This window comes from Oncorhynchus mykiss, chromosome 14 (genome assembly GCF_013265735.2).
Source record: "Oncorhynchus mykiss isolate Arlee chromosome 14, USDA_OmykA_1.1, whole genome shotgun sequence".
NCBI classification, from domain to species: Eukaryota; Metazoa; Chordata; class Actinopteri; order Salmoniformes; family Salmonidae; genus Oncorhynchus; species Oncorhynchus mykiss.
Genome location: NC_048578.1, coordinates 687,544 through 702,312, shown reverse-complemented (window position 1 = coordinate 702,312; position 14,769 = coordinate 687,544). Strand labels below are relative to the sequence as shown.

The following is a 14,769-nucleotide window of genomic DNA, read 5'->3' as shown; positions in this document are numbered from 1 at the left end:
ATTTATATTATTCTGTTTCATTATTACTGGTAGATACTACTGGTTATGATTGCAGACAAATCGTAGAGAATGGGATGGTGCAATATTGATAGTCATGTTTTGATAAGGTGCATGCATGGGGATGTACACATCACCCAGACATATGCCCATGCTATAGTGATACATCTAAATGACTGAAACGTCACTGTTTTAGGCATAATACAGCCTAGTGCTATCTAGACTTAAACTGGCAAACAAATCCATTACACGATCTACCTAAATGTGAAGTAAACTCAACTGACGAGTAATAGAGAATGGAGACTTTTAACTTGAAAACGTCCAAGATATCTCTTTCCGGTTTCCCTGGCTTCCGTTTTTTATGCTGCGTTATGCTTGTTTGCATAGCACTCCTCACAAGCTGTTTTGGTGTACGTTTTTTTGTATTGTTGAGATGAAACTGCCAAAACTCTGAAAGGTATTTTTGTAGGTCAGAATTGCAAGACAAGATTTGTTCAAGTCCAAAATGTTAGTCCATAATCGTAACATGGTGTTTGTATGTTCAGATGAAATTTCACGTTTACGTTCCATGCATGGCTTTTCTTACAATCTTAATAATTTACGTGTGGATTTTCTTACGATCCTAACGTATCGTGCGTTCAACCTTTTGGCAGCTATCTGGCTCAATGAAAAAGTATCTGGAGAAATTCACAAACGAAGATGGCGGTGCAAGAGACAGCTGCCCAACTCTCCATGGCTCTGAAGGTTCAAGAATATCCCACTTTGAAGGTTTGAAATTGCTTATTTGAACGAATATCGAGACGAACCGATTATGATGCAGGCACAAGCCTCAGATTTGTCAAACTAGGCACTAATTTCGATTATTTGGATGACTAGCTAACGTTAGCTAGCGACGCCTGGGGGCAAGTTTGTTAAACAACGGCTGATGTCAGATGGTGAAGATTAATGCGAACAGATTTGATGGTGTGGTCAGATACACCACATCAAGCTATTAGTTGATAACCTCCAATCGTCTCGATAATTGACTATTTACTAACTTTGTTATCTAAACAGATAATTTCGTAGGCATTACTTTTGCTAGCCAGCCAGTTTAATCAGCTATGTTGATACCTAGCTAGGCTAACTAGCAAACTTTAACTAACGTTCGCTGGTTCTCCGTCGATATTCTTCTGTGGCGTGGGAAGCCACCTATTCATAGCTAACTATTTTCTAGTTTACATTTATTTAACTACGTTAGTTAGATAACTAGCTAATAGAGACATGTAACGTTAGCTATTCACGTTTGTTTCCAAATTCACCATCGCTTGTGAAATCAACATGGCATGAAGAGTCGTCACCAGCTGCGAGGTAGTTAGCTCTCTAGTAAATCCAAAGCAACATGATGCATACTAGTCAGTTGATCGTTTGGAGCTGTATAATTATGCTCTGTACGTGACTAGTAGCTATAGCAAAATTGCGCTAGCTAGATAGCGCTTTTTCCCTATCGAGCTATGTCCTCAAGGTACTCCTCAATATGGCTGAGAAGATTCAGTCTGCAGCCATATCACACTGCGACACTGTTGGTCTGTGGCTGCTGCCATATACGGCTAATGTTTTGCTTTGTTAGTGGCCATTTTACCAGAATAGTTATTTAATTCATTAAGGGTTGCAAGAGTAGTTGTATGCCATTTTAGTAGTTATGTTAGCATAATTAGACGGTTATGTAAGATTGCTGTTCTGTGTTGATGCCTTAGTGATTGGTTGGAAAGTGTCATATATTGGTGGATATGTTCTCAACAAGTTATGTGTCAAATAATTGGAAACTTCAGCCAAAGAATGATTATTAGATAGTCAGAATGTACTACTGAAGCCTCTTAGGTCTTGCATTGTTAATTTGTACAGGTACCATATGAAACTCTGAACAAGCGCTTCAGAGCTGCACAGAAGAACATTGACCGGGAGACGAGTCACGTAACCATGGTGGTGGCAGAGCTGGAGAAGACCCTCAGCAGTTTCCCAGTGGTGGATTCTGTGGTGTCCCTTCTGGATGGGGTGGTGGAGAAGCTCAGTGCCCTGAAGAGAAAGGTAGGTTCACCCAGTTGTTCTCAGAACAATTAGCATTGGAATATTGCTGTGCATTTTTTTAAATGGTATTCCTCCTCCAACCCCAGATAGCTTAGCTACTGCTATTTCAGGGAGAATTTCTGAAAATAAGCCACCTTTACATGTTTTCAAATCCAAACACTTGTCAAATATTGTATTTTTATTGAGCGATTTCCAAGACAGAACAATGATTCATCATCATGAAACTTAGTAGAAAAATATAGCAGTAAAATACAATACAAAGAGAGAGTGCATGTTGTTGTAAGTATACAAAATCTAAATGGTGGATGTTGTGTAGGCTGCTGAGTCCATCCAGGCTGAGGATGAGAGTGCTAAGCTGTGTAAGCGGAGGATTGAACACCTGAAGGAACACAGCAGCGACCAACCAGCAGGCGTCAACGTCTGGAAGAAGAAACGAATGGACCGCATGATGGTAGAACACTTGCTGCGGTGTGGCTATTACAACACAGCGGTCAAACTGGCACGGCAAAGTGGCATTGAGGTGCATCCCACTTCTTTCTGTCAACATGTCATCTTATATACATGGATGCTACAATCGAGTTCCTTATTCCTTACAGAAAGCGACTTCTGTGGTATCTCAAATTGCTTGTAGAGCTCCTAGTATTTCAATTGCTTAGAGAACTACGTGTGCTGTCTCTATTTGACATAACCCCGCTTTCCCCCTGTTCTCCAGGATCTGGTCAACATTGAGATGTTCCTCACAGCCAAAGAGGTGGAGGAGTCACTGGAGCGACAGGAAACAGCCACCTGTTTGGCCTGGTGCCATGACAACAAGTCACGCCTCCGCAAGATGAAGGTGAGCCATGTCTGTTAGTAGATCACAATGGCAGTGTCTCATACATTACGTTATATATGAACTCATTGATGCTTTTCCTTCCAGAGCTGCTTGGAGTTTAGCCTGCGAATCCAGGAGTTTATCGAGCTCATTCGACAGAACAAGCGCATGGACGCTGTCAGGTAGGAATCCGTTTAAACTGCCATAGCACATCCTATATTAAAATATTCAAGTTAATGTTGAAACATATATTCATAGTTGAAATGAGAACAATCATGAACCATGTTTCTCACAGACATGCGCGGAAGCACTTCAGCCAAGCGGAGGGGGGTCAGCTGGACGAAGTGCGGCAGGTTATGGGCATGCTGGCGTTCCCCTCAGACACCCATATCTCCCCTTATAAGGTAATACCATAGTAGTGATCTCTAGTGTGTATGCACTCGCATATGCCTCCTTTGTAGGGTTGGGTTAAATGCGGAAGACAGATTTCAGTTGAATGCATTCAGTTGTACAACTGACTAGGTATCCCCCTTCCTTGCAAGCACAATTCGATACGCATCTAGATACATGGACTCCGATATAGGAGTTCTACTTTTAATTTGAAAATATTGCACTAACAATTGTTGCATGAACACATTCATTTTTCACACTAAATTAATATGTTATGCTCAGGAGCTGAGCTGGGTCTGACTGAGCTGACTTCTCTGAGCTGTGTGTGTGTGTGAGCATGATGTAGTGTGTGAGCTGAGCCATAGAGCAGATTGAGCATCTACCACTATCAGATTGGGGGGGTGGGGGGGCGCAACTAGTGTGCTCGCGTGCTCTCTAAAAGGACGTTCGTATGAAAAGAAAGAGGAGGAAAAGCGGCATTATTACCCCGGTACAGTAGAGGGAGATGAGCTGGTAATAGCCATCTACAGCCAAACAAGGAAGACACGTGCTGGAGAATAAGAGTACACAGAGAGACAATTGACTGGAGTTGTGCAAATTCCCCGGGATCTAGATTTTCTGTACCAAGCAACACATGACAGGCGAGATACGGAGACTGAGAAGATGCTCGCTACATGTTCACAATTGTGGACGTAGGGATATATGGCCGAGAGAAGTATGGTGAGTGTTTCAAGAGTTAATTTGGGTCCAAACTGCTGCAGAAGACCCTCGATTTTTCCACTGCAAGCTATCCTGCCAGGTACCACAACGCCAAGTCCTTGTGTTTTCCTGGGAGATAGCTTCCCCCTACATGAGAACTGCATGCGCCCTTATTCAGGTATGTTGATAAAGGCATGTTGGAGACAGTTTCACTTTTTCTGTTTCTAATTTCCCTTGTTAACGATTACTTGTATTCACCTCTATATGAGAAATGCCATTTTTATCAAGGCGTTTGGAGTATGGTTTCTGGAAAATGGGGTGGTGTTTTTGTTTACCATATGTATATTATATCTGACATATATTCTCTTGTTACCACTCACTCACAGGTGTCCGTCTCAATGAACTTGAGGGTACCTGGAACTATCGCCACTCTGTCGGAGAGTCAGATAATGCGTGCGAGATCATGGCTGCAAGGATGAAGATTCTTGGTCACCTAATCGGGTTTATCCCTGAAAACGCTAAGGGCTTGTGTTGCCCTCCTGAACTACCTGTCCTCCACAGATTAAGCTCATGAGCCAAACGCAAGAATTGTGGCTCCCTTTTTTGTTGACACCCCCTCCCTTCTGGCAACTACCAACCTGGAGAGTGGAAGAGGGTTGTCCCCTGACACAACCATCTCCAAGAGCCAGTGTGACAGGCTTGCAAGTTAAACAAGTGGGAAGCTCTTCCATAGCAGGAAGACATGGTTAGGAGAGGACAACTCAACCCAAGACCATCAATGATGCATAAAAGATCTTTGATCTTCTCACATACACACCCCTTGATGGATGCATAGACTCAGTTATTTGTGTGCACTGTGAACCAAAGTACTTTGAACAAGCTTATGATTTTCTTTCTTTCTCAGATAAAATTATATTTGTTAAAGTTATAAAAAGATCTTTAGTTAGTTGGCTTGTTTTTTCTGCTGCTAGGCTAGCTAGCCACTAGCCAGCTAAGTAGCTGACACTAGCTTTTGTTAGCAAAACATGGCAACTCTACTTGTCGACTACAATAGAAAATACAACCTAGCTCATTCTTTTGTGAAGACTGCATTTTGCTTTCAGTCTTCACATGCTTCACGTGCCAAACAAGCAGGCAGCATCTCCACTGCGATCCTTGTTTCTTTGCCTTGAACTTATTGTGAACCCTACTCCACTTTTTCAAACAAGTGGTTGGGTTGGAACCGAGCATGCTCCAAAATCTACCTACCTACCTCATCCCCATACTGACCCAGGAAAATACATTAGTTGTCCCTCAATTAATAAAGCCTATGACTTAATATTGCGAAATTCAATTTACAAACATCTGAAGGTGCTGCGTCTCCCGCACTGTGAGCACAGTTATCTGAGTTGTGGGTCAATGTCATGCGCAGTTACATGAATAAAAGTTTGATAGGCTGAAGGAGAGAATGCATAAATTCAGTCAGAAAAGATTCAAGTTATTTTTGTAATAAGACAGAAAAAAAGAGTTGGTTTTCTTACCGATGCATGCTTAATTTGGATCGGGACCGATCCGTATCTGTGAATCGTTAAATCCCTACTTTGTGCATGTCAAAATACTGTAGACCTATGATCTGTATACATCTGGCCCTTCTTTGGACACTGTTAATAAACCTCCAAACTAGCTTCAATGCCATACAACATTCCTTCCGTGGCCTCCAACTGCTTTTAAACGCTAGTAAAACTAAATGCATGCTCTTCAACCGATTGCTGCCCGACGAGCATCACTACTCTGCAACGTTCTGACTTAGAATATGTGGACAACTAGAAATACCTAGGTGTCTGGTTAGACTGTAAACTCTCATTCCAGACTCGCATTAAGCATCTGCAATCAACAATTAAATCTAGAATTGCCATCCTATTCTGCAACAAAGCCCCCTTCACTCATGCTGCCAATCATACCCTCGTAAAACTGACTATCCTACCGATCCTGATTAACTTTGATGTCATTTACAAAATAGCCTCCAACACTATAGTCATCAAACAGGATGTAGTCTATCACAGTGCCATCCATTTTGTCACCAAAGCCCCATATACTACCCAGCACCTGCGACCTGTATGCTCTCGTTGGCTGGCCCTCGCTACATATTTATCGCCAAACCCACTGGCTCCAGGTCATCTATAAGTCTTTGCTAGGTAAAGCCCCACCATATCTCAGCTCACTGGTCACCATAGCAACAGACACCTGTAGCACGCGCTCCAGCAGGTATATTTCACTGGTCATCCCCAAGGCCAACACCTTTCTTTCCAGTTCTCTGCTGCCAATGACTGGAACGAATTGCAAAAATCACTGAAGCTGGAGACATATCTCCCTCTCTAACTTTAAGCATCAGCTGTCAGAACAGCTTACTGATCACTGTACCTGTACACAGCCTATCTGTAAATAGCACACCGAACTACTGCATCCCCATATTCTTATTTATCTTGTTGCACTTTTGTACCCCAGCATCTCTACTTGCACAGTATCTGCTCATCTATCACTCCAGTGTTAATGCTAAATTGTAATTACTTCACCACTATGGCTTATTTATTGCCTTTACATCCCTAATCTTCTACATTTGCACACACTGTACATAGATTTTTCTATTGGGTTATTGACTGTACGTTTATGTGAAACTTTGTTGTTTTTGTCGCACTGCTTTGCTTTATCTTGGCCAGGTCGCAGTTGTGAATGAGAACTTGTTCTCAACTTGCCTACCTGGTTAAATAAAGGTGGAATAAAAAAAAAAGGGTCTGATTATCTCTTTGTCAATCAACCCTCACAGGATCTCCTGGATCCAGCCCGCTGGAAAATGCTGATACAACAGTTCAGATACGACAACTACAGATTACATCAGCTGGGCAACAACTCTGTGTTTACCATCACACTCCAGGCCGGCTTGTCTGCTATCAAAACTCCGTATCCTTTCTGGTCACCACTCTGTGCTCCTTAGTTTTGCTATTCCTCGTAGGAACATCATTTTTTATTTAATCAATCAATAAAATGTATTTATGAAGCTCTTTTTACATCAGCCAATGTCAAAGTGCTATACAGAAACCCAGCCTAAAACCCTAAACAGCAACGATGCAGATGTAGAAGCACGGTGGCTAGGAAAAACTCCCTAGAAAGGCAGGAACCTAGGAAGAAACCTAGAAAGGAACCAGGCTCTGAGGGGTGGCCAGTCCTCTTCTGGCTGTGCTGGGTGGAGATTATAATTGTACATGGCCAAGATGTTCAAACATTCATAGATGGCCAGCAGGGTCAAATAATAATAATCAGTGGTTGTAGAGGGTGCAACATGTCAGCAGCTCAGGAGTAAATGGCAGTTGGCTTTTCATTCGAACATTCAGAGTTAGAGACAGCAGGTGTGGTAGAGAGTTGAAAACAGCAGGTCCGGGACAAGGTAGCACGTCCGGTGAACAGGTCAGGGTTCCATAGCCGCAGGCAGAACAGTTGAAACTGGAGCAGCAGCACGACCAGGTGGACTGGGGACAGCAAGGAGTCATCAGGCCAGGTAGTCCTGAGGCATGGTCCTAGGGCTCATGGCCTCTGAGGAGAGAAAGAGAGAGCGAGAGAATTAGAGGGAGCATACTTAAATTCACACAGGACACTGGATAAGACAGGAGAAATACTCCAGATATAACAGACTGACCCTAGCCCCCCCCCCGACACAAACTATTGCAGCATAATTACTGGAGGCTGAGACGGGAGGGGTCGGGAGACACTATGGCCCCGTCCGACTCTACCCCCGGACAGGGCCAACCAGGCAGGATATATCCCCAACCACCTTGCCAAAGAACAGCCCCCACACCACTGGAGGGATATCTTCAACCACCAACTTACTACCCTGAGACAAGGCAGAGTATAGCCCACGAAGATCTCCCCCACGGTACGAAGCCAAGGGGGGCGACAACTCGAACAGGAAGATCATGTCAGACTCAACCCACTCAAGTGAAATTTACAAATTTGAGTTTCCAATCTCTTCAAAAGAATGTGGTGATTGATGGTATCTAAAGCAGCACTAAGGTCTAGGAGCACGGGGACAGATGCAGAGCCTTGGTCTGACGCCATTAAAGGTTAATTTACCACCTTCACGAGTGCAGTCTCAGTGCTATGATGGGGTCTAAAACGAAGCGTTTCGTATACCGAAGCGTTTCGTATACATTGTTTGTCTTCAGGAAGGCAGTGAGTTGCTGCGCAACAGCTTTTTCAAAATGTTTTGAGAGGAATGGCAGATTTGATATAGGATAATAGTTTTTTATATTTTCTGGGTCAAGGTTTGGCTTTTTCAGGAGAGGCTTTATTACTGCCACTTTTAGTGAGTTTGGTACACATCCGGTGGATAGAGAGACGTTTATTATGTTCAACATAGGAGGGACAAGCACAGGAAGCAGCTCTTTCATTGGTTTAGTTGGAATAGGTTCCAGTATGCACCTTGAAGGTGTAGAGGCCATTACTATTTTCATCAATGTGTCAAGAGATATAGTATTAAAAACCTTGAGTGTCTCCCTTGATCCTAGGTCCTGGCAGTGTTGTGCAGACTCAGGACAACTGAGCTTTGGAGAAATACGCAGATTTAAAGAGGAGTCTGTAATTTGATCTTTTCATCAAAGAAGTTCATGAATTTATCACTGCTGAAGTGAAAGCCATCCTCTCCTGGGGAATGCTGTGTTTTAGTTAGCTTTGCAACAGTATCAATAAGAAATGTAGGATTGTTCTTATTCTCCTCAATTAAGTTGGAAAAATAGGATGATCGAGCAGCAGTGAGGGCTCTTCGATACTGCACAGTACTGTCTTTCCAAGCGAATCGGAAAGATTTCCAGTTTGGTGTAGCGCCATTTCCTTTCCAAATTTCTGGAAGCTGGCTTCAGGGTTCGGGAATTTTTGGTATACCAGGGAGCTAGGTTCAAATGTTTTTTGTTTTTAGAGGTGCGACTGCATCTAGAGTAATACTCAAGGTTAAATTAAATTCCTCAGTTAGGTGGTTAACTGATTGTTGTATTCTGACGTCCTTGGGTAGGGAGTCTGGAAGGGCATCTAGGAATCTTTGGGTTGTCAGAGAATTTATAACACAGCTTTTGATGAGCCTTGGTTGGGGTCTGAGCAGATTATTTGTTGCGATTGCAAACGTAATAAAATGGTGGTCCGATAGTCCAGGATTACGAGGAAAAACATTAAGATCCACTATTTATTCCACGGGACAAAACACGATCTAGAGTATGACTGTGGCGCTGAGTAGGTCCGGAGACATTTTGAACAAAACCCACCCAGTTGATGATGTCTCCGAAAGCCTTTTGGAGTGGGTCTGTGGACTTTGACATGTGAATATTAAAGTCTCCAAAAATGTGAATATTATCTGCCATGACTACAAAGTCCTATAGGAATTCAGGGAACTCAGTGAGGAACGCTGTATATGGTCCAGGAGGCCTGTAAACAGTAGCTATAAAAAGTGATTGAGTAGGCTGCATAGATTTCATGACTAGAAGATCAAAAGACGAAAACAGTTTTTTTTTTTGTAAATTGAAATTTGGTATCGTAAATGTTAGCAACACCTTCGCCTTTGCGGGATGCGTGGGGGATATGGTCACTAGTGAGGAGCCAGGAGGAGAGTCCTCATTTATCACAGTAAATTCATCATGCTTAAGCCATGTTTCAGTCAGGCCAATCATGATTAAGATTATGATCAGTGATTATTTCATTGACTATAACTGCCTTGGAAGTGTGGGATCTAACATTAAGTAGCCCTATTTTGAGATGTGAGGTATCACAATCTCTTTCAATAATGACAGGAATGGAGGAGGTCTTTATTCCAGTGAGATTGCTAAAGCGATCACCGCCATGTTTAGTTTTGCCCAACCTAGATCGAGGCACGGACACGGTCTCAATGGAGATAGCTGAGCTGACTACACTGACTGCTAGTGGCAGAATCCACTAAGCTGGCAGGCTGTCTATCAGCTAGAGGAGTTGGAGCCCTGTCTATTTTCATAGATAAGATGAGAGCACCCCTCCAGCTAGGATGGAGTCTGTCACTCCTCAGCAGGCCAGGCTTGGTCCTGTTTGTGGGTGAGTCCCACAAAGAGGGCCAATTATCTACAAATTCTATCTTGTGGGATGGGGCCAGAGACAATTACTTGATGCCGACATCTTTCTAGCTGATTTACGTGCTGAGGCTGGCTATGTTGTGCTTGGTGACCTCTGACTGTTTCATCCTAACATCGTTGGTGCTGACGTGGATAACAATATCCCTCTACACTCGCCAATTTTAGCTTTAGCCAGCACCATCTTCAGATTAGCCTTAACGTCAGTAGCCCTGCCCCCCTGGTAAACAGTGTATGATCGCTGGATGATTTTTTAAAAGTCTAATACTGCGGGTAATGGAGTTGCCAATGACTAGGGTTTTCAATTTGTCAGAGCTAATGCTGGGAGGCTTCGGCATCTCAGACCCCATAACGGGTGGAAGAGAGAGCAGAGAAGGCTCAGCCTCTGACTCCGACTTGTTGCTTAATGGGGAGAACCGGTTGAAAGTTTCTGTCGGTTGAATGAGCGACACCGGTTGAGCATTCCTACAACATTTCCTTCCAGAAGCCATGAGAAAATTGTCCGGTTGCGGGGGACTGTGCGAGGGGATTTATACTACTATCTGTACTTATTTGTGGCTCAGACGCTGTTTCATCCTTTCCTACACTTAAATTACCCTTGCCTAACGATTGCGTCTGAAGCTGGGCTTGCAGCACGGCTGTCCTCACCATAAGGCGATTGTTCCTGTATATTATGAGTACAGCAACTGCAATTAGAAGGCATAATGTTAATATTACTACTTAGTTTCGGCTGGTGGAGGTCCTGTAGAACCATGTCCAGATAAAGCGTCCGGGGTGAAAAAGTTTTCCCCTCAAGCGAGGGGAAAAAAATAATCATTTTAAAACGGTAATTAAACTGTAAAAACCGTCAAGTTGGCAGGTAGCAAAGTGACGCTAGCAACAAAACGCACAGCAGCACGTAAACAAGTCCACAAGTTATTTATTTGACTAGGTAATGCAGTTAACCTCTAGTGACACCCCATCCCGTGAACGGGACCGTTGTCATCATCTGACACTAGTTAGCATAACGCAACAGACATAAATATTACTAGAAAATATTCCTATTCATGAAAATCACAAGTGAAAGATATTGAGACACAGCTTAGCCTTTTGTTAATCACCCTGTCATCTCAGATTTTCTAAATATGCTTTACAGCCAAAGCTAGACAAGCATTTGTGTAAGTTTATCGATAGCCTAGCATAGCATTTTGTCCAGCTAGCAGCAGGTAACTTGGTCACGGAAATCAGAAAAGCAATCAAATTAAATTGTTTACCTTTGATGAGCTTCGGATGTTTTCACTCACGAGACTCCCAGTTAGATAGCAAATGTTCCTTTTTTCCAAAAATATTATTTTTGTAGGCGAAATAGCTCTATTTGTTCTTCACGTTTGGCTGAGAAATCGGCCGGAAATTGCAGTCACGAAAACAGGCGAAAAATATTCCAAATTAGCTCCATAATATCGACAGAAACATGGCAAACGTTGTTTATAATCAATCCTCAAGGTGTTTTTCAAATATCTGTTCGATAATATATCCATCGGGACAATTAGTTTTTCAGTAGGACCGATTGGAGTAATGGCTACCTCTGTATTTTACACGAGAATCTCTCTGGGAGCATCAGGTGACCACTTGCGCAATGTTGCTGCCTACGGGTATTCTTCAACATCAATGCGTAAAACTAGGTCACAATGCTGTAGACACCTTCGGGAATACGGAGAAATAGTAATCTGGTTGATAGCCCAGTCACTGCTCAATAGGGACACATTGGAACGCAGCGCTTTCAAAACATGAGGCACTTCCGGATTTGATTTTTCTCAGGCTTTCGCCTGCAACATCAGTTCTGTTATACTCACAGACAATATTTTTACAGTTTTGGAAACTTTAGAGTGTTTTCTATCCTAAACTGTATCCTAAACTGTATCCTAAACTGTAAACTGCATATTCTAGCATCTTGTCCTGACAAATAATCCTGTTTACTACGGGAAAGTTTTTTTTCCAAAAATGAAAATACCCCGTAGTCACAAAAGGTAAGAACAAATTCTTATTTAGAATGACGGCCTACACCGGCCAAACCTGGACGACGCTGGGCCAATTGTGCTCTGCCCTATGGGACTCCCAATCGCGGCCGGTTGTGATAGAGCCTGGATTCGAATCAGGGTGTCTGTAGTGGCCTCAAGCACTGAGATGCAGTGCCTTAGACCGCTGCGCCACTTGGGAGCAGTGGTTTGTCGTCTGCTTTTTTTGCTGATGTGCTTTCTGTCTCCTTTTGGTTGTGATGGCAGACCTTATCCAAAACCGCACATCAGGGTACATAAGTCTTAAAAATGTGGCTCAATGTGTTCTGCCACAGACCTCCAGCTGTGAAGTAATGGAATGGAAGCAAAATTATCAAATTTCATCCCTTAACCTTTCTGCTCCCAGTCAGTGCTATAAGGAAGATAGCACCTCCATAAACCCTGACTGCCCTGTGTGTAGCAAGTCCCTGAACAAACTGGCACAGCCCCTGCCCATGGCACACTGTGCCAACTCCCGTCTGGTGTGCAAAATCTCTGGGGAGGTGATGAACGAGAACAACCCACCCATGATGCTGCCCAACGGCTATGTGTATGGATACAATGTGAGTCTCGACATCCCACACATGTTTTATTTACAATGGCAATGGAATATTATTCATTGTTTTCATTTATTATTGATATTAATAATTTGTCCTTCCTTTTCTAGTCTCTTCTATCCATTCGCCAAGATGACAAGGTGATCTGCCCCAGAACCAAAGAAGTCTTCAACTTCTCTCAGGCTGAGAAGGTGTACATCATGTGATGGGGTGGATACTGGATCTCATGTGATGCATACACCTCTGCAGTGGATCCCACAGCAGAGCCTCCAGCCCCCATGTGACTCAGCCAAACCTGCCTCCCACTATGGAGAGCAGGGCCAAAATCACCTTGGGTAGATTTGTGAAACTGGACTAATTAACAGACTTATATTTAAAGTGTTGATGTTCTGACTTTTATTTAACTTGCAGTCCAACCAGCAGTGTGCATCATTATAACTCGGTGTTGCTCCAATATGATAAGAGCTTATCTTTTGCCGTTTTACCTTAGATAAATCAGACTTACTTCAATCAGAACCACAGGCTGATCACCTTGGTGTTTGCTACATGATGGCACTAATTTCATGATGCGCACAATTTACATCATTTCTGTGTAGCCGTGAGGGATAAATAGAAACACCTTAAAATTGGTAATATTGTGTTTGTCCCCCACTGTGAAATCTGTGATTGCAGATCTGGGACGATACACTTGATAATGTAAATACTAGCGTATTGAGCATTTGTGTGCAGATTCAGGTCTTTCAAAATGTTATAGGAAACATTTTAAGAAAACTCATCCTAGACCTTCCACTGGTCAGGCTTGAACAGTCTCACTGTTGTTGCTTGAAATATGGTATGGCAACCTTGTACACAGACCTAATGTAAACTCTACTACACTTTTGAGTATCATTGTGGATTTGTGTCTACATGGGAACATGCCAGGTCTGCTCACCACCTGAAGTGGACCTTGATGAATGGTGTAACTTACAAAATACTTTTTTTTCAGAAGGATGGGTTAATTCATCAGTGTACTTTTGATATTTAGTTAAAACAACTCTGACATAGTCAAAATACTGATTGACTTAATTTCATACATATCTTTCAACGATGAACATTGCATTGTAATTAAAGAGAATTTTGATTATATTTTTTGCTCTTCATTTTGTATTATCTATTGCTGATTTTAAGACATTTTGTATGACTAACACAAATTGCTGCAGATTTCTCAAGGGGCTATAGTTGGTCCAAGGAGTTCCTTGAAATGAGCAAGGGTCACCTTAACATATGTTTCAGTACCTACCATCCCTCCCACCTTTTTTCTTCCCATCTTGGTTGGTTGCTTCTGAACTGTTTAGTATTGTTATTGTAGAGAGGCTTTAGAAACTGATGATGCATGTTTATATTGGTAGGATAGATTAATTATTGATGATAAAATTGTTTTACTACATTTGGGTCCTGTCTTTCTTTCTATCCACCCAACATCTCCATAGAAGTTAAAGTGCTGCTTTATCATATTGAATATGACAGTGAGTTATGCATACCCAGATTAAAATCAATGGCAATTGGCAACATACACATGACCAAAAGTATGTGGACAACTGCTCTTTGAATATATCATTCCAAAATCATGGGCATTAATATGGAGTTTGTTCTCCCTTTTTCTGCTATAACAGCCTCCACTCTTCTGGGAAGGCTTTTCCTAGAACCAAATGTTGGAACATTGCTGTGGGGACTTGCTTCCATTAGGCCAGGCATTGATGTTGGGTGATTAGGCCTGGCTCGCAGTCGGCATTCCAATTCAGCCCAAAGATGTTCAATGTGGTTGAGGTCAGGGCTCTGTGCAAGCCAGTCAAGTTCTTCCACACTGATCTCGACAAACCATTTCTGTATGGGCCTCGCTTTGTGCACAGGGGCATTGTCATGCTGAAACAGGAAAGGGCATTCCCCAAACTGTTACAACAAGTTGGAAGCGCATTGTCTAGAATGTCATTGTGATTAAGATTTCCCTTCACTGGAAATAAGGGGGCTTGCCCGAACCTTGAAAAACAGCCCTAGACCATTATTCCTCTTCCAAACTTTACAGTTGGCACTATGCATTGGGGCAGGTAGAGTTCGCCTGG

At 42.7% G+C, this 14,769-nt stretch overlaps 1 protein-coding gene across 3 annotated transcripts; it reads left to right on the top strand.

The window, feature by feature from the left end:
- Positions 1-300: 300 nt before the first annotated feature.
- On the top strand, positions 301-14,096 carry LOC110488494 (E3 ubiquitin-protein transferase MAEA). 3 transcript variants are annotated; one of them, XM_036942660.1, is made up of 10 exons: positions 301-454; positions 651-765; positions 1,879-2,061; positions 2,378-2,581; positions 2,774-2,896; positions 2,981-3,057; positions 3,171-3,279; positions 6,768-6,901; positions 12,481-12,676; positions 12,781-14,096. In XM_036942660.1, the coding sequence occupies exons 2-10, from the start codon at positions 697-699 to the stop codon at positions 12,874-12,876; spliced, it is 1,191 nt and encodes a 396-aa protein (XP_036798555.1). In that variant the 5' UTR covers positions 301-454; positions 651-696; the 3' UTR covers positions 12,877-14,096. The 3 variants fall into 3 exon arrangements, with proteins under 3 accessions (XP_036798555.1, XP_036798556.1, XP_036798557.1); XM_036942661.1 differs by having other exon boundaries at positions 350-504; XM_036942662.1 differs by having other exon boundaries at positions 354-454; positions 647-765.
- The last annotated feature ends 673 nt before the right edge of the window (positions 14,097-14,769 follow it).

Excerpts from the sequence above, each read along its gene's own strand:
- LOC110488494 (XM_036942660.1), top strand. The coding sequence starts at position 697 with ATGGCGGTGCAAGAGACAGCTGCCCAACTCTCCATGGCTCTGAAGGTT. Across the intron at positions 766-1,878 it reads AAGAATATCCCACTTTGAAG|GTACCATATGAAACTCTGAA; the intron begins GTTTGAAATTGC and ends TAATTTGTACAG. Across the intron at positions 2,897-2,980 it reads CACGCCTCCGCAAGATGAAG|AGCTGCTTGGAGTTTAGCCT; the intron begins GTGAGCCATGTC and ends TTTTCCTTCCAG.